This window comes from Mesoplodon densirostris, chromosome 7 (assembly GCF_025265405.1).
Source record: "Mesoplodon densirostris isolate mMesDen1 chromosome 7, mMesDen1 primary haplotype, whole genome shotgun sequence".
NCBI lineage: Eukaryota > Metazoa > Chordata > Mammalia > Artiodactyla > Ziphiidae > Mesoplodon > Mesoplodon densirostris.
The window spans coordinates 93,964,241-93,985,423 of NC_082667.1; the positions used below are offsets into that span (position 1 = coordinate 93,964,241).

Consider the following 21,183-nt stretch of genomic DNA (forward strand, 5'->3'; position numbering starts at 1 on the left):
TTGTTCATATGTCTATCCTTCACACTTTCTGTGAGATTTGGGTTTTGAGTTCTAGTTTAGAAGAGCTGTGGGTTTGCTGACTTAGAGGACTGACTCTTGTGAGGTAGTGGAGAGTTAACTTGACCAGTCTCAGCGTGAGCCTCGGGCTATCCCTAGACCACTTGCCAGAACTTCATCTAAAAGGAGGGGGCAATAGGACGGGGATTGGAACAGGCAGAGGAGAGATACTTACCTGTAATCCCAAATTAGGACTCTGATCTGATTTTCCAGTTGCAAATAGCAATGGGAAAATGATCCAGTCTTACCTCAGAGACTATTTATAGGTGTCTTCCATATTGACTGTGTTCACTCTACTCATTATTTGCATACCTTTGTGATCTTTCCCCTTTGCGTGGATTGGCTATAATAGGCATCTCAACAGGAAATTGTTTTTGCAGTGAGCTACATCATCCATGTTTTATTTCTGTAAATAACTTGTTCTGTTGTAGCCTCAAACAGTTGCTTTTGATAGCACTGCAGAAAATCATTAAATCTTCTCTTCAAAACCTGGAGTCTTTCAGAGCTTTGATAGTTTGAGGTACAGAATTGTAATCTTACATCCTGGTGGGACACTATAATCATTGATTTGTGATGATCTGTGACTGGTACCAACAACACTTAAGTTTAACCAAAACGTGGAGGGGGGAGAGAAAGTAAAAGTGTAAGAAGAATTACTTTTCAGATTTGTTTTATTCCATCACTACTCACTTCCTTGGACAAATAAGTTATGGTAAGGTTCTCAGCAGTGAAAAGCAAGCATTGAAAATTCCTATAGGACAGCACTTGAAAATTCACGGTCTATAGAAAATAATAATTCATGTATACTTGGAGGGAAAAAAAACCCAAACATGTTTGGATAATCATTCTTCTAACCACATAAAAACATTTCTAGCCATTACTTTTGAGCAATTTATGAGCACTCCCTTGTGGCTGTTTATTAGAACCGCTTGAAATAGCGAAAGAAAAGCAGCAGCAAGCTTAAATGCCTGGTTTAATGTAATACACCCACAGTTAAAGTGTGTCTACCCAGTAAATGCAGTATTGTAAAGTCTTACCCAGTATCAGATTTGCTTCTCTGCTGCGAAAAATAAGTGAAATAGCTGGTAATTATTTTTGAATTTAAAAATGGACCAATATCTATAAAAATAAGTTGTCTAAACCCAAGGTTTAGGTAATGATTAAGAATTATAAAATAGATAATAGTTAATTGTGCCTTAATTACTGAAATATGACCTTTTTCAAGAACTTATATTATCAATATCTAGTGAGAGTATTAAAATTCCTTTTGTATTTTTCCTAAAGCCTCTTAGTGAGGTCATGCAAAGTAACACATTCCACAAATATTATGGGAGCCTGAATCTCCTGAACTCTGTGACTTGATTCCCATCCCTCTCACCCCCAAGAATTACCTTCTGGAAGGAGTTTTATCAAGCCTCTTGCGTAAATCTGGGGAGAAAGAGTTCCATGTGAGCCAGAATTGCATTTCTCTGGATTCTTTTTTAAACCTTGTGAAAGTTAACTCACCAGAGTTGTACCCCAGATTCACATTTTTAGTTATGGTTTTCTAGCATTTTGTATGTTATTTTCCTTTATTATGCAGTAATAACAGTAACTAACAAAAATTTAGATACCTTCTTTACTTCACACTTGGATTACTTCAGATTTGAAGCATTTCATCCCTGTGATTGACCAGTGTGTAGGGATGAAAGGCATGTGTTCCCTGGGGGGTGTACAAAGGTGAGGGTCAGAAGCAGCCAGATCGGGTTGTAAATCCACTTTGTACCCTTTGAGTGTTGACATTTCCATTTTGATCTCTTGAATTTAGATTCATGTGATGTGAACAACAGCCCATCGACTGCATACAAAAGAAGCATCATATTTCAGATGTAAAACCACACATATGTTATTATGGTTTATGGAAAAATTTAGTTTCCTGTGTTATCTACCACTGTAGATGGATACTCTGAATGGGTCTCTGTTCTGTTAAATTAATTTGGATTTCAATTTCTACTTTTTGAATAACTACATTTTAAATCATCTTGGGACATTCTCAGACTGCTTAGGAAGGTTCTGAACACATAGTTGACATTGTGAATTCTGTGAAGAAACAAACATTTATCGAAAGCCTGCCATATGCCAAATCTGTGCTTGTTATTTAAAAAATACATATATTTTCCCTTTGATTTTTATAAAAACCTTAAAAGGTATAGGGATGAAGACATCAAGTCTTAGCAGTTTAGGTGCCGAGATTCAAAATGGATCTGGGTCTAACTTTAACACTCATATTCTTAATATATTCCAGATGATTTTTAGGTTTTGAACTTCGTTACTCACATAAAATCAGCTTTAATCTCAATATTGTGAAGGGCTTAGCATAGTACTTGGCACACATTAAACACTCAACAAATCATCTCTCTTGTTATCTCTATCACTCCATTGGATGTTTTTCTCCCCCTCCATTTCTTTCTGTTTAGTACCTCTGGAATTTATGTTTTATTCCTTCAATTTCACATTAATAGAATGAGAGTAGAGAGAAGAAAGAGAAAAAAATTGAGCAAGTCCAAAAACAAGAGAAAAAAATGAAGAAATATGGAAGAAATAGAGATGGGAAGTAATACTTGCCCCATTGCGTGGTTGTTAATGATCACATTTGGTTCAAGTTTATATCCTCAAGTTTTGTTTTATTCCTAGGCCATACTTACATAACAGCCACATAAGAGTTGTGGCAGAGATTTAAACTATTGGATATGAATGTGAATGCCACTGTCTTAGTATACAGATCTGCACCCATTCGCTCTCTCTCTCTTTTTTTTTTTTTTTTTGGTTGTGTTGGGTCTTCATTGCTGTGCATGGGTTTTCTCTAGTTGCAGTGAGTGGGGGCTACTCTTCATTTTGGTGCCTGGGCTTCTCATTGCAATGGCTTCTCTTGTTGTGGTGCACAGGCTGTAGGTGTGTGGGCTTCAGTAGCTGCAGCACACAGGCTCAGTAGTTGTGACTCGCAGGCTCTAGGGCACAGGCTCAGTAGTTGTGGCACATGGGCTTAGTTGCTCCGCAGCATGTGGAATTTTCCCGGACCAGGGCTTGAACCCATGTCCCCTGTATTGGCAGGTGGATCTTAACAACTGCATCACCAGGGAAATCCCCGCATCCACTCTCTTTTCTAATTTTTCCCTTCCCAATAAAAAAACATTTATTCATATTGATTAGTTCTGCTATTTTGAGGTGGAATACTCTGCTGCAATATTTCTTTTGAGTCTTCCCATGGCATCAGACGTAATAGGTCCAAAGTGAAATCCATTGTCTTTATTCTTTCTCTACCAAACATACTCCCTACCTCATTTATCCTAGTTCTTAATGTGGTTCCATAGTTCCAGTGCCTGAGGCAGAAAACTTAGTGTCACCTTTGATTCCTCTCCTTCTGGGTCCTTTTATTTTTATTTTTTTTAAACACCTGCCTCTGCAGTTCCCTTCTACCCATCTGTCAACACCATAGCCACCTGATCTAGTTATCACTTCAAACTTATGTTCTTCTCCCAGCCATTCAGCTTGCATGTCTTGTCTTTATATCTTCATTCTCAAGTATCCCACATATTACTTCCTAGAACAAGTTTTTACATTAATCTTCTTTTTAGAAACCAGCAGTGATTCCATGTTCAGGTTACTTTGCCTAGATTATGGGTATCCTTTCCATACTTATTCCAGTTAAGTTTCCTACTAATAATGTACATGCTTTTCCCCAGTTAGATAATGTTATTAATTAATAACACATGGAAACTGCTATGTGCCAAAACTGTTCAATGTACTTTATATTCATTGTGCCATTCCCATTTTTAAAAAGTTAACTGAAGGCCTGTAACTTGGTCAATGCACTCACAATTGGGATGAACTCTTAATGAGCGTGTAATAAATAGTTTCTTTTCCTGCACTGCATTCCCCCTTCTCACATTCCATGCTTAGTTTTACACCCCCCCTTGCCTTTTTCATGGTGTTTCCTGTTCCTAGGATATTTTTTCTCTTTGGTGTATCCAATTCATATCCGCTTCTAATTCACATCCACTATGCAAATACTACCTTGACTTATTTAGTTCTCATGGATCTTTCCTGTTGCCAAAATTCTGACATATTTATGAGGAATTCTTCATAGTTTATCATTCTCAATGTAATCAGGTTTGTCTCAGTTTTTCTGAAAATTTTAGCAGGGCTTTATGAGCATTAAATACTTGTGGGATGAATAATTTTTTCCCTCTTCACAAGTAGACATCAACTTTCTGGAAGGTTTAGCCCATGTCTTAATTTTTTCCCTTCCCCACACAGCTCAGCAGTGTGCTTGGCATGTATATAAATACTTAGTGATTGAATATAGGAGAGTCTAGGCCATCTGCCTTTTGTGACTTTCATGGGAAAATACCTTCTCATTTTGTACACATAGATGCACTTCAACCAAAAGGGTGGCACAGAAGATTAAGATAAAGAAGTGTATCAGGTATATAATTACAGAATGAGATACATTATCTATGTTTATTTGGACATATTAAAAGCCTTAAACTTTTAATACTTAACTAGATGTAAGGCACTGAGCTAAGTGTTTTACATTTATTATCTTCATCCTTAGAACCAAGCTGTTGGATAGGTGATGCAGCTGATGCTCAGAATGGTTAAATAGCAGCTCATAAGCAATAGAACTGGGTTTAAACTCAGGCATTCTTGATTTTAAATACTTAAGTGCTGTGCTGCATATCTTGTTATTCACCCTCATTGTTGGAGTTTTCACCATTGAGGCATACCTCCCTGTTTAAGTTCATTAACTTTAAATACATTAGATCATGCTGGTTTCCAGCATAAAGTAAACATTCAGTGACCATTAGCCTTTATTGTTGCTATTTTTCCAAAGTACACTAAAGTGTCAATGACATTCTTTCCCCTTATGCAAAATTTAAAGGCAGAATCAGCTATTTATTACCTCTGTAAAATCTGTAGAAATATATATGCGTGTGTTTAAATGTATTTGGAGTTTCATGAGGGCAAAGAGGATTTAGAGAGTGAGAATTTAAAGTGAGCTACTTTGCTACTGTTTCCAATCATCTCTCTGTAGTAAGATGCAATGCCTGCACAGTGTATCTGGAGGGATGCCTGTCTTGAGCTCACAAATGGGAAGTAGGTAATGGATGTCAGAGGTATCTACAGTTGCCCTCAGTGTCTTGGGAAGAATTTTGACTATTGATCTACTTTGTATGTTTTCACAATAGAGGATTTTAGGTCCTCTTTTCAAGAGGTCATCTCATTTTTCTGCAAATTGGAGAATGACAGAATCATGGAAGGCATTACTACTTTAGTTTTTATTTTTGTGTATACTATCTTTGTGTGTTTAGATTATGGAATTTAAGAGATAAATTCCATAATTTGACTAGAGAATAACCAATTTAGTGAAAATAAGTGAAAGTAAAACCCTTTTATTGAAATTTTAAAATTTTGATATAATTTCAAACTTACAGAAAAATTATAAGAATACAAGGAACTCCTATATACTCTTTAACCTATTTTTAAATAGTGACCTATTTGAAAAATAGATTTTTCTTTCATCTTAACATTTGCTAATTATGTAGTAAGTCATGTTATTATCACAGTGGTAGAATGAATGATAATCTTATTAACTGGGCCTACCTTTTCCCCCTCAGCTTTATTGAGATATAATTGACACATAACATTGTGTAAGTTTAAAGTGTACAACATGTTGATTTGATACATTTATGTATTGTAAAATGATTACCACCGATGGCATTAGCTAATATCTCAATCTTGTCACATTGTTACCATTTATTTTTGGGGTGAGAACATTTAAGATCCTATGTTTAATTTTAATGCTTTCTAAAGGAATTTTTTAAAAATCAAGATTTCCTTCCAGCATACTGCTATCCTTAGAAATGTCTGTCTCCTCGTATCCAGTCACTGCCCCCTCCCCACCTCGAACCCCCTCACCATATTCTTGCAGATCAATTTAAAGATTTATCTGTTTTAAAATTTAAATAAAACCGAATTTGCAGTTTTGTGCTAAAATACTGTTCATTGAAATGAAATGTGAACAGTGTGAAATGAGAGCATTCAGGCAAATCCCAAGTGTAAGGAATCTAATTAAACAGGGAAAAAATAAGTCTTATTTTATTTTGCAGCTGTAGAATTATAACATCTAGTGGCAAGATGGAAGAGCTTTTATATGGCTCAGTTTTAAAATGATGCTTGAACTGACTACATTAAACCAGTATAATTAAAGGTATTTTAAAATTTAGTAGCTGATGTGCTATTTTATAGTTAAATTTTAGAATATGACATTTAAATATTTAAGATCTTACCATGAGTACATGCTTTCACATTATTCACATTATTGTTAGGATGAAGTGAAATAATTTGTGAAAACAACTTAATTATAAACTAGAAAAAGACTATATAACATGTGAGGTATTTTTATTTCATTTATAGAAGCTAAGGAGAAGAAAAGCTGTTTATTTAAATAAGTGGAATAAAGGAGCCATCTTTATTTCAATATTGTTTGCATGAATTATACAGAATTTAATGTATTTGCATTTTTGATTTCAGATTCAAAACGCTAATGATGTATTAATTGCGCCACTTGAGAAATTTCGCAAAGAACAAATAGGTGCAGCAAAAGTAAGTGTTGCATTTTATTACTCTTTGGATATTCTCCTAATAATTAAAGATGACAGACGTAATTTCAGATGTTAACATTTTTGAAAGTAGAATGACCTTTTAAAACTTCTGTACGTCATTTAAAATTTTTGCACAGAGCCTATTACAAAGACTGGAATTCTTTTAAACACAGAAAAGATATTATTCTTCTACTGAATAGAGAAAAAGTCAGCATAAATGGGTTCCTCCCATCCCAACAATGGTAGGAAATTAACTGTTTTAAAGGCGGTGAAATTATGGTAAAAATATGAGGAGTTTTCCTAACATCTGTATAAAATAAAATTAGGCACGAGGTATGTATATTGAAAATTAAGGTAGTAATTATAAAAGACCTTTTATTATTTTTTGTATTTTTAATTCTTAATAAAAATATTAAGAATATAAATATAAATATTAAGAATATAATATAAAGTGTTTGTGGAAAACTTTAGATATCTTTGTCAGGCCTTTGCATTAATGTTTAATTGGTTATGGATCAATTAAAATTTCCCTGAGCCTAATAATTTCTGAAATTTACTTGCATCCTCTTTCTTAGATCCATGTTTAACTACCTTCTCAGCATCATGTAAGGACACAAAATTTGGGTTTCCAAAATAGAACCCGTCATCTGTCATACTTCCCCTATCCTTTCTCTGATTTGGTTTTCTAATTAGTCAATGACATACCTTTTCCCTCTTTGAGCAGTGCTTTCATTCTCCTGCGGGAATATTTCTCCTCTGTTCTCCTCCCTTCTGTCTGAAATATTGAAATAGCCTACTAGTTGGTCTCTATGTCCCCACCCTAATCTGTTAACAAATTTTTGCCATGTTTAACAGTTGTTCTTCAATAATGAAACCATCAATGGTTGTCTCTGAGAGAGACAGTTTAATCTCGATAATGAAATTTTTTCACAGTGTGGCCACTTTCTACGTTTCAGTATACCTCCCTCATCTGGTACAACTGTCTGTTCACTAGTCTCTGTATATATCCTGGCTCTACTAATGGCTTTGCCCAAACTTTTCCCCTCCTTGGAATATTTCTTACCCTTAACTTGTTGAAGTCTTGCTAGTTCTCCATGGTCCCTTATATTCCAGCACCAGAAAGAAGCCTTCCTTTATGTGGGTCTTTCCTCATATTCTCCCCTTCCAGAATTGATATTTTTTTCTTACATAATCAAGTAGTCCTTATGCTTATTTCCTGTAAAAAGCTATCACAGTCTGCCTTGAATCAGAGTTTTATGTGCATTTCTCCACCAATTATGAGCCATTATCAAGTCAAGAACTAAACCAGAACCATTTCTGTGTTAATTCAGCAAACATTTATCAATATCTTGGTTGACCCACTTGTGGCAAGTATGGTGTTTGATAAGATTAAGGGATACAATTGTAAACAAGACAGACAAGCTCCCTACTCTTGTGTCATTTATTATCTTTTGTGTATTTACAAATGCACTGAGGATTGTGATACAGAAGTGCAGGGTGCTTTGTGAGAGTATAATTAATGGAACTGACCTTGTCCAGAGAACCAAGCAATGCCTTCTGGTGGAAGTATTGGTTAAGCAGAGAACTAAATGATGAGAAAGAAATAGCTAGAAATGGGGATACAGGGGCAGCAAGGGAGGAACCTTCTTTACACTCCAGAATAGGGAACAGAGTAGGTATGAATAAAGACCTTGAAGAAGGAAAGAGCCTGGCATTTCAGTGGAAAAAGTTTTAATGTGTTCAGAATATAGAGGACATGTGCACGCCTTTGTATTTACTCGTTATTGTACTCTTATTCACTGATAAGATAAAGAAAAGTTGTAGGTAGAGGAGTGATTATATTTGATCAAAATATTATAAAACTCAAACTCTTCCAAAATATAGCAGAGGGAGGAACACTCCCAAACTCATTCTACGAGGCCACCATCACCTTGATACCAAAACCAGACAAGGATGTCACAAAGAAAGAAAACTACAGGCCAATATCACTGATGAACATAGATGCAAAAATCCTCAACAAAATACTAGCAAACAGAATCCAACAGCACATTAAAAGGATCATACACCATGATCAAGTGGGGTTTATTCCAGGAATGCAAGGATTCTTCAATATACGCAAATCAATCAATGTGATACACCATATTAACAAACTGAAGGAGAAAAACCATATGATCATCTCAATAGATGCAGAGAAAGCTTTAGACAAAATTCAACACCCATTTATGATAAAAACCCTGCAGAAAGTAGGCATAGAGGGTACTTTCCTCAACATAATAAAGGCCATATATGACAAACCCACAGACAACATCGTCCTCAATGATGAAAAACTGAAACCATTTCCACTAAGATCAGGAACAAGACAAGGCTGCCCACTCTCACCACTCTTATTCAACATAGTTTTGGAAGTTCTAGCCACAGCAATCAGAGAACAAAAGGAAATAAAAGGAATCCAAATTGGAAAAGAAGAAGTAAAGCTGTCACTGTTTGCAGATGACATGATACTATACATAGAGAATCCTAAAGATGCTACCAGAAAACTACTAGAGCTAATCAATGAATTTGGTAAAGTTGCAGGATACAAAATTAATGCACAGAAATCTCTGGCATTCCTATATACTAATGATGAAAAATCTGAAAGTGAAATCAAGGAAACACTCCCATTTACCATTGCAACAAAAAGAATAAAATATCTAGGAATAAACCTACCTAAGGAGACAAAAGACCTGTATGCAGAAAATTATAAGACACTGATGAAAGAAATTAAAGATGATACAAATAGATGGAGAGATGTACCATGTTCTTGGATTGGAAGAATCAACATTGTGAAAATGACTCTACTACCCAAAGCAATCTACAGATTCAATGCAATCCCTATCAAACTACCACTGGCATTTTTCACAGAACTAGAACAAAAAATTTCACAATTTGTATGGAAACACAAAAGACCCCGAATAACCAAAGCAATCTTGAGAACGAAAAACGGAGCTGGAGGAATCAGGCTCCCTGACTTCAGACTATACTACAAAGCTACAGTAATCAAGACAGTATGGTACTGGCACAAAAACAGAAAGATAGATGAATGGAACAGGATAGAAAGCCCAGAGATAAACCCACGGACATATGGTCACCTTATCTTTGATAAAGGAGGCAGGAATGTACAGTGGAGAAAGGACAGTCTCTTCAATAAGTGGTGCTGGGAAAACTGGACAGGGACATGTAAAAGTATGAGATTAGATCACTCCCTAACACCATACACAAAAATTAGCTCAAAATGGATTAAAGACCTAAATGTAAGGCCAGACACTATCAAACTCCTAGAGGAAAACATAGGCAGAACACTCTATGACATAAATCACAGCAAGATCCTTTTTGACCCACCTCCTAGAGGAATGGAAATAAAGACAAAAATAAACACATGGGACCTAATGAAACTTCAAAGCTTTTGCACAGCAAAGGAAACCATAAACGAGATGAAAAGACAACACTCAGAATGGGAGAAAATATTTGCAAATGAAGCAGATGACAAAGGATTAATCTCCAAAATTTATAAGCAGCTCATGCAGCTCAATAGCAAAAAAACAAACAACCCAATCCAAAAATGGGCAGAAGACCTAAATAGACATTTCTCCACAGAAGATATACAGACAGCCAACAAACACATGAAAGGATGCTCAACATCTTTACTCATTAGAGAAATGCAAATCAAAACTACAATGAGATATCATCTCACACCAGTCAGAATGGCCATCATCAAAAAATATAGAAACAATAAATGCTGGAGAGGGTGTGGAAAAAAGGGAACACTCTTGCACTGCTGGTGGGAATGTGAATTGGTACAGCCACTATGGAGAACGGTATGGAGGTTCCTTAAAAAACTACAAATAGAACTGCCATATGACCCAGCGGTCCCACTACTGGGCATATACCCTGAGAAAACCATAATTCAAAAAGAGACATGTACCAAAATGTTCCTAGCAGCCCTATTTACAATAGCCCGGAGATGGAAACAACCTAAGTGTCCATCATCGGATGAATGGATAAAGAAGATGTGGCACATATATACAATGGAATATTACTCAGCCATAAAAAGAAATGAAATTGAGCTATTTGTAATGAGGTGGATGGACCTAGAGTCTGTCATACAGAGTGAAGTAAGTCAGAAAGAGAAAGACAAATACTGTATGCTGACACATATATATGGAATTTAAGAAAAAAATGTCATCAAGAACATAGGGGTAAGACAGGAATAAAGACACAGACCTACTAGAGCATGGACTTGAGGATATGGGGAGGGGGAAGGGTAAGCTGTGACAAAGTGAAAGAGCGGCATGGACATATATACACTACCAAACGTAAGGTAGATAGCTAGTGGGAAGCAGCCGCATAGCACAGGGAGATCAGCTCGGTTCTTTGTGACCGCCTGGAGGGGTGGGATAGGGAGGGTGGGAGGGAGACGCAAAAGGGAGGGGATATGGGAACATATGTATATGTATAACTGATTAAATTTGTAAAATAAAAAAAAATATTATAAAATATTTTGATATTTTAAAATATCACTCTAGTTGCATGCCATGCATGGATTGGAGGAAGCAGGACTGCTTGAGGGAAACCATGCTTGGGAGTTAAAGGACAGTTATTTTGGATTCAGAAGGGAACACTGGCTGTGGAGACAACGGGATGTATTTCAGAGGTAAAATGGAAAGGGTAGGGAAATGGGTTACATATTGGGAAGTGAGCAACAGGACATTTCAGTGATGACTCCCAGGGTTCTGTGTTGTAAAATTGGGTGTTTTTTGGAGCCACTTACTGGGATAGGGGACATTTATGTTAGGATGGCAAAGATGGTTTGCCATGAATGAATTCAAGATTTCTCTGAGTCATCCAAATGGAGATGGTGAGTTAGCAGGTGTATGTTCAGATCTGAATTAGAAATATGTTTGGGAATTGTCCTCTAGGTGATAATTAAAATCATGGAGATAGATTAGATCCCCCTGGGAAAGAGTAGATTGAGAAGAGGACCTAAATTCTATATAATCTGAGAACTCTCAACATTTGATGTTTGGAAAGAAAGAAAGACAGATAAGGAGGCTGAGAAGGAAGAAGCAGAAGGAAGAAAATACAAGAATGTGGTTCTCAGAGCAAGAAGAAGTCTTTTCAAGAATAATAATAGCTAGTCCGCCTGCTGATGCAGCGGACACGCGTTCGTGCCCTGGTCCGGGAAGATCCCACATGCCACGGAGCGGCTGGGCCCGTGAGCCATGGCCCCTGAGTCTGCGCGTCCGGAGCCTGTGTTCCGCAACGGGAGAGGCCACACAGTGAGAGGCCCGCGAACCGCAAAAAAAAAAAAAAAAAAAAAAAAAAAACCAAACAGAATAATAGCTGATCTTTCTTGAGATCTATACTGTCGGATAGATTTCACTGAGCTATTACGTCTGTGACCTGATTAAGTCCTCACAAGCAACCTTAGTGGTGAGTACAGGTGTTACGTCAGCTTTACCATGAGGAAAATGATGAGATCACCAGCATGCACCATTTCACAGAGCTGGGAAATCAGACTATGGATCTGAAATCAAGCCATTTTCCTTCAAAGCCTCGATTTACCATATTTCACTTCATCAGTGATATTTTTATGAAGTTAAAAACCTTTGTGAAGAATTTGTTCCCTAGCACAGAATATTCCAACTTTTTGGCCCATTTAAAATAGTAAATTTCATATGTGTATAGATTCTTATTTGCAGGTTTAGGTTAGCTACAGTTGCAGTAGCATGAGCAATTACACCCATTTTATTTTGTTTTTTAAGTATCTCAATTGCTGGACAGATCAGCTGGGGACACACAGCAGCGTTCTATGACCTTGCCTACTCGTTGGGAGGTTGAACTTGTAGTTGAATTAATTCAGATGTAATCTTGAGCAAAAATATGGTTGTACTGGGCCTCTTGGTGGCGGTGATTCTGTGTATTTTATTTGCCTGATGGCTCTTAGTACTATATTGTTTCTCAGCTGCTAAGTGATCCTTGTTTAGTAAAGTGACCAGAAAGCAGGCATTCTCTTCTGCAATATTTGTATAGGTCAATTTTCTTTTTTTCTGTTATTGCAGAAACATCTTGGTAGGAATAAAAAGCTTGAAAATGTTGCCTTTTTTTTTTTTCCTATGTCTTTACTTCCTGTTTTACTTAGATATTTTCTTACTTGGTAAATAAAGTTAATTCTACAAATGACACTCTTACACTTTTCACAGTCTTGACAGTGGAGGTTTCCCACAAGTGTGTTCAGGCTGATGAGTCAGCTAGAAGGCAGGAGTGTCAGTTAAGGTCCACTTCAGTCAGGACCTCCTCAGCTTGGACCTAGTAGAAAACAACTGAGTCAGAGTGGCCCTCTCCTCACACTCAGATGATCCTATTTAACCAAAGTGGGCAAAGTCCATGGATCGCAAACATTTCCTTTGTTAAAGTGTGTTTTTTGAGACACACTTGAGCTTTGAGACACCTGATACTTTGCTGTGGAAAGCAAGGCCCTGAGCGAGTTATAGTTGTGGGAAAAAAAAACACTACATCTGTGAGAGGCATTAGAAAAGATTAATGATGGGGTTGTTGAACTGAAGGACAGAAGAGATGGGTCCTGCTTTGTGAATAGCTAAAGATTAGAAGAATTATCCATAAACACTTGTCAAGAATGTATTTATTTAAAGGTTCTTAGTCTGAGGCTGTGTGCAGAATGAAATTGTATTGCAGGCCTGACCTATTACATGTGTCAGACATAGAAGTGAATGTTTGGTTTCTTTAATTCATCTCTTCATACACTGCTGACTTAAATTCTAGAAATGAGTGGAACATAGGTATTCCGAATGAATAATGCCAGCTAGAATTTCCACAATATGAATATGCCTAGAGCAGCATTATTATAGAGCAAGGTGAGTTATAACTTGTTTTCACATTTTTTTGTATATATTAACAGCTATATTTCATTGTATTGGAAGCGTCCTCCTTGCCCCCAGAGAGAATGAACTGTACGTCATATCTGCAGTTTCCACACGCGTTCCTGCATAAACTGGCTGACATGAAAATATTGGTAGAACTTCATACCCGAGTTCCTAGTCAAAAACAAATACATTAGGGAGAAATCTGGGTGACCAGTGGCTCATTTTCCACATATAAACGGACTGAGCAGCCGGCTGGGGGCAGAGTGGGGACCAGAACTCAGTTCCTCAGACCAGCCGTCTTTTGACTACTCCATGCTCTTTAGAATACTCTTTTGTGAAATATTTTTTTCTCTACTTTTAGCAAACAAATGTTTTAGTGTGAAATATCTTAATGATAAAAATGTTGTAAATAAGCCCACACTTGCCCACTTTGAATCCAACCTATTTAATGTATCTGTCTTGATTTAAAAATTCCCCAGCACAGGCCTGGGCAGTATGCCTCCTTGTAATGGAAAATGTCCTGTGGTGATAGGCCCAATGGAGCAATCACCCTTCCAGGGAAGGGGGAATGAATCACACCTTTAGTCTACCCCTGGGCTCAGGGTACCCCACAGACCTCTCTCAACAACCCTCCCTCCCAGCGTTTAAACTTTGTGCCTTTGACCATCTGCTAGGTCTGAAGATATTTTATGCAAAGAGTTCTTGGGCCCTTGAAGTCGAGGATGGGGGTGCTTGGCAGCTGTCCCCTCTCCCCGGGGATATGCAACCCTTAGAGATTGCCTCAGAGCCCCCTTCCAGCAAGTGGGGAGATGGACCCCTCCCTTGCTCAGTGTCTCCTGGCTGGGCCTTCACCCCAGGGGGTCCATATATACATTTGGTAAGCCCACCCCTCCCATGTTACATGCATGTTATACTCCAGAGCCAAAGTATAGCCCTTCCCCCTGTAGCCTCTGCCGTGCCTCCCCCTGCTGGGGTGGTGGGATATGACTGAAGTGTCATCCTAGGTGGATTTTGTGGAGGTGGGAACAGGGGCATTGAGACTCTAAAGCAGTAGACAATCCCCAGATACTATCGGTAGATTTGGAACTGCATTTGTTGTTTATTTTATATGCATATATTTTAGGGCTGTAGATTTACTTTCCTAATTTGTTTTCCATAGCTCATTCCTGAGCACAAAATGCTACTAATCGATTACATTTATTTTTCCTCACCCTGGCCTTTGAGGCAGTTGGGACCAGTAGCATCCTCTTTTCTACTAGAGAGACCAGAGGCCGAGAGAATTCGAGTGTGAGCTAGGACTAGAGAAACTCGGACCTCCCACCGAGAGGCTGGGAGGCAGAAGTTTGGCTGAATGAGTGTTAGTTTCACACGGGGCAGGGGGCTGGGGGAATGGGGACACTTAAAACCTGCAGTTAACTGAATCCCTTCTCCAGGGCGGTCCTGCCGCAAGGACAGAGGAACCGGCTCTGCTCTGTCATTAGGCCTTGTGGATACGGGAGCGTGGACTATCTGAATCCTCACGTCCCTTTTTTTTTCTTTTCTTTTTGTTTGGATGTTTTCACAGGTCTCACTTATACCAAAGGGAAAGAATCTTCATTAAAGTCCATATTTCTTCTAAAAAAAAAAAAATTCCTCAGCACACAGTATGCAGTTAGCATGGGCTGGTTTTATTAGATAAGAGACTTGAGAAATACTACCCGTTAAAGTTAAAAGGTACATTTTCATTTCTATGGGAAATGTTTTTAAGACTGGTTTTCATTTTCACTTAGACCTTACTGGAAATCATGTGAACATTCTTCCATGGTTTTAAAACAAAAATAAATGATACAGTATTAGTCATGTAAAAATAGAACTTGATTTTCTTTATGTTGTTTTCTATTGAAAACTACAGTAGGACTGGATAATTCTTGTCCCTGTGTTCTGTCCATAATAGCGTTTGGTTCTGCCTCTGAACATTTGTTAATTACATGGCAAGGCATGTTAAAGAATAGTAATTTTAGCGTATCCTACCTAAAGAAATCTGTGGCTAAGTATCACAATTAATTCCTTTTACAACCTTAAAATTTCCTTCATGTGAAAAATGGCTGCATTCTAATTTGTTGTCTGAAATATACAAATGGTTTAGGGAATCTAGAAGAATTACAGATACTTATTTCAAATTTAAAAGAGTTTACCACTAAAGCGAGTTATTCATCTAATTTAATGCGTAATAAATTCTTTGGACTCATGATGAGAACAATCCAAAAGGGAATTATCTGGCGGTCCAGTCATTAGGACTCCGGGCTTCTACTGCAGGGTGCACTGGACCGCCAGGGAATTCCCTTTTGGATTGTTCTCATCATGAGTCCAAAGTATTTATTATCCATTAAATTAGGTGAATAACTCAGTTCAGTGGCCAACATATGGTTACCATAGGAGAAGGGGGGAGGGGTAAATTGGGAGATTGGCATTGACATATACACACTACTATATATAAAATAGATAACTAATAAGAACCTACTGTATAGCACAGGGAACTCTATTCAATACTCTGTAATGACCTATATGGGAAAAGAATCTTAAAAAAAGTGGATATATGTATATGTATAACTGATTCACTTTGCTGTATGGCAGAAACCAACACAACATTGTAAATCAACTATACTCCAATAAAAATTAATTAAAAAAACAAAAGAAAGTGGTTTATAGGATCAGAGTATGGATTTAAATGACCTTACTTTCCTCCTGTTTTCAACAGGTCCTACAGAGAATGGTCAGGATTGGTTTTTCATGTTGCTGATGGTCACTGAGCTGAGTCTCTCTCTTAGACAGATATTCTCTGGCAATGACTATAGTTGGTACTGAATTCTCTGGGTGAACTAGAAACCATTTGATAGTTGTTTTGAGACTACTTATGAATCCTTTTATTGTGCCTTCTATCAGTAGACTCTATTTTGTTATATAGAGTTGTAGAATTACTGATTCTGTTATTTGATCACATTTTAAATGATAATAGTTACTCTTTATAATAGTTAACCAGATACTGCCCTAAGCACGTTACATGTAAACTCATTTAATCCTCACAACCAACGTATTAGATAAGAAAACTGCTAAAACTCATTTTATAGATAAATAAAATGAGATGCAGAGAAGTTAAGTAAATGGGCCGAGGTCACATGACTAGTAAGGAGTAGAGTTAGATTTTAAACAGAAATGAGATCAAGCCTATAGAGTACTTTCGTAGCACCACCACATGTTTGGTGCTCAAGAAATGCTAATTCCTTTTCTCTGTTCTCAGAGAAAATTGTCTGGTTAGCTCATTTAGAGAGCAAAATAATGTCTTTTCATTGTTTAGCAGCCAGTTCTGTGTAGTCATACAAACTTGAAATCAAAACCTGGCACTTAGTACTTATAGGAAATGTGAACTTGGATAATTAAATACTTTTTAAAGTTTCGCTATCAGAAAAATGGAGACAATAATAGAACCATAATCATAGAATTAATATGATAGCATAATTTGACATTTCATATAAATTGCTCAGCATAATTTGTTCCACATAAGTACTAGGATGTTAATTGCTCTTATTTTATAATTAATAATAATTACTGCTATTATATCCTTTCTGTCAGCATTAATCAACGTACTGCAGTAAAAGTAAGGTCATTGTTCATATAGGTTAGTTTGCCTTATTTTTTTTCATGGACAGAGACAAATGCAAGTTGATTGCTAAATATTTAGATAGAGTGGTTCACAGGGCTACCAAGCAAGAGGGCCTTAGATATACATTACCTATAATTTAATAACACTATACAGTCTATGGGGCACTATTACTTAATAACAGTCTAACAAAATTGGAAGTATTGTCATTCTTCAGATGACTCTCTGAGACCCAGAAAGGTCAAGTGACATTGCCAACAACCCAGATGTGCACATGTGTTCTATCTGGGACTCGAATCCAGCCATTCTGATACCTAATTCAGTTGTTTGGCACCTGACTCCATCATGGGAATGTAAACCTTTTTTTTCTTTTGTAGTTTATTGTGTATTTTCACCATCCTTTACAGCATTCTTATAAGGCAAATATCAGCCCTAATTGACCCCATTGCCACCACTAGAAAAACAAACCAGATCACATTCCTTGGAGACAGTGAGTCAGTAGTAATCTGTATGCTTGACAGGTGGTACCATTCAATGTCTCCACATGCTCTGAAAATTAGGAGGATATCATGTTCTTATGTATATTTCAGAACCTGACAGTCATTGGAAAAGCTGAGCCTCACATAGAGTTGGACTTCTGGATAAGGATGTAACCCAAAAACCACTTTGCTGAACAATTTAATTATATATATTACATCAGTATGTATTAAATGTGTATTGTGTTTACATACATAGGTAGATTATTATAACTTTATTAAGTGACTACTAATTGCTCAGATAAGAACAATGCTCTTATAATTTGATTACAATAAATTGTAAATAAGGTTATCACTATTTTCCTTCCTAATTATTCTTATGTTATTTATGTTGATTATTATATGCCTGAAGACTGATACTTAAGAAACATTTTAAGCTTCCCCACAAATTGTATTTTTAGAGAAGATCCTTATGCTAAATTTTGAGGTCAAATATATAATTTTTAAAAATTTTCACACAGTTTATAAGTGCCATACATAAATAGGAATTGAAAAAATACAGTGGAGTCTCACTAAGGAGCATCATTGTTGAAATCAATGCCCAGAGATCTGGAGAGTGAAATCCGCTGTACAGTTAAGATTCTTTTCATTCTTAGGTGGTCAGCCTTCTTCAGTGAGAATAGAACCTGTTTCCTTGTCATGAAGGTTTCTCTGTAGCAAATCCAGTTACTTAGGGTTAACCTGGTAGAGGGAGAAACTAACTAATGAAAATTTTCTAGGTCTCTTGCTTCTAACAGAGACAACAGTGAGGAGTTCAAGAGTTCCACCTGCACAGAGCACATTTCCCTAGTGAACTTTGTATCTTCTCCAGATAACAAGGTGGTTTCCTTGGTTCTGAGACTTGGTGTTTTTATTTGTAGATACATTCTTTCCTCTACCTCATCTGCTGGTTGCCCTGCTGCAGAAGAGCTTCCTACTTGAGAGTTTATGCCTCAAATCCATTTCACCATATATATGTTGGTTCTGAGCATGCTGTACATGTTGCTATTTTTACTTATACCTTCTTTGTTCAGGATTACTGCCTTCCCAGTGGTCCTTGAGATGATTGGGAGGCTATCAGTGACTTACTTTTTTTTTTTTTTCATATTTAAGTGGTTGGAAATATTCTGAAACATTTAGGAAACTTCATATTTTGACTTCTGTGGAAAACTCAAACGAGAACTCAATAAAACTGGAAACATTTTATTTTATGTTTACATTTTAGAATTCAGACCAACTTGCAAATACAGACAGAAGTCCGTTTCAAGCGTCAGGAATATGTCGGTCTATAGTAAGCACCATTTGATGTTAACTGCAGAGCTCTGATAAAATGACTACCATCAGTGACCTAAGCTATCCTGTATTTGATTTTATAATGTAATAGTTGCTTGTTTGTTGTGAGAAAAAGAAAAACAGAAAAATATCAGAGTTTATTATCAGGGTGAGCTAAGAAAGAAAATGAAAGATGAAAGATTTTCCAAATCATTTTTATAGAATACTAATTTTTACAACTTGTAATCTACTCTCTGGGTGTTTTGCAAATGAGTTATGCCAGCACTTGACTTTTAATGGTGCTTTATTGGTCTGTTTCTATTGCCATCACCTATATTTTATGTATATCAAATTGGAATTAAAACTTTGTAGTACACCTTGAAGTAATTAGAAACCCTCTAAAGACTATGAATCAGTGTGTTAAATATTTAGGAAATGTATACAGATTTAAAAATTATGAAGAATCTCAGACTACTTCCCCTAAAAAATTAATTAAAACCTTTTGTTACATTGGAAATACAGAAATTTTCATGTCTAGTTCAGCAAAAAAAAAAAAAATTTACTGGGTGCCAAATGTCAAAGTTACCAGGGACAGTATTTGTCAGAAAGCATCTGAATTTGTTCAACGTCCCTGTTAAGTTTAGGGGTTTTTTTTTATATGATACTTCTAACTTACAAAACTCTTGTTTTCTATAAACAGCTTCAATTTTTCAGTGTTCTTGTTAAAAATTTGGCAGTGGGAACTGAACATGAAGCCCCAAAGAGTGTCTGGTTACTACATTTTAAAAAAGTATCAATATTGACCGATGAAATTATTTACCTTTTCACTGTTCATGTCACATTGTTTATTCAGGTCAAAGTAAAATCTCAGCATCTCTTAAGCTGGAGCTCTTTGATTCCATGCTTGCCTGGTAGACTTTTTGGATTTGACGGTGAGACATAATATGTTTCAGTTACTTCATTCCAAAGTCATGAGGTCTTTTGGCATGTAGATTTTATCATCTAATATATTGACAAGTTCTCTACTACCTCATCCTCCTTTCCAAGCTCTGAGTCATTAGAAATCTGATGAGCATGCCATCAGTCATCTTGCCTTAAGTCACTGATATGAAAACATTCAACTGCATGGTGTTGATCTGCTTTATACTAGGCACGGTGTTCAGTCTTGCGGACGCAAAAATAAAATATGATGCTTGCCTTCGTGGAGTTCACAGAATAGAAGAGGAAGTCGCAGGGAAACAGTTAATTAAGATGGAATGGGTTTAGTGGTATATCTGAAATATGCCTGTAGTCTTATATAAGCATAGTGGAAGAAACAATTTATTCTGCTTAACTGGGGAGGCTGGCAAAGACTTTTATGAAGTTTCAACATTCAGCAGGTGCAATTTAAAGGCTGGCAGAAATTTTCCAGTCAGTGTAAGGGAAAATAGCATCCCAGGCAAAAGAAAAGTCATAGTGACATAAAAAAATTTGTGATGTGGCTTAGAAGCTTGATATATAGTGTGATTAGAGCTGTTGCGTTTAGCCTTTTTTAACAGCGACAGCAAAAACATGAACTGCATTAAGAAATGAACTTTATATCACAATTCACTGAGTATATGTGCTAATATACTTCTATTACTACATGTGATGTAATCTTGTATTTTCTATTGTATTCTATTCTAATCTATTTCATTAAAACAAATGCTGGTTATAACCCATGAAATTGATTGCATAATTAACCAGTATGTCAGAACCCATAGTGTGAATAAATATTGGGCTAGAGCTTAGTGTGTGTATGCAAATGGAAGACATGGGCAAATTAGTGAAAAATGGGGCAGTGAAATTAGTGAAAAAGACTAACTAGTGAAAATTAGTGAAACTTTCACTAATTAGCAAATTAGTGAAAAATACCAGCTGGGGCAGAATAATGGGGAGTTTTGTGCTGCACCAAAGAGTTTTTTTGGTTAATGATAATCATGATGATTATCAGGATATAATAGATATTCATCATATGTGTCAGACAGTTTTCTAGGCAGCTCACATACATACTTTTTGTTTAGTCTTTACAACAACCCTATGAGTTAGGGGCTATTATTTTCACACTCTTCTTACCAATGAGTAAACTGAGCCACAGAGAGGGTAATCTAATTTGCCTA

The 21,183-nt window shown here is 36.6% G+C and overlaps 1 protein-coding gene across 1 annotated transcript in view; it reads left to right on the plus strand.

The window, feature by feature from the left end:
• The window catches only part of ARHGAP42 (Rho GTPase activating protein 42), a 290,695-nt gene that overhangs the window by 146,801 nt on the left and 122,711 nt on the right, over nucleotides 1–21,183 (plus strand). The window contains exon 4 of the mRNA XM_060103053.1: nucleotides 6,631–6,702. Coding sequence (XP_059959036.1) covers nucleotides 6,631–6,702 — 72 coding nt within the window. The remainder of the gene's footprint in view (nucleotides 1–6,630; nucleotides 6,703–21,183) is intronic.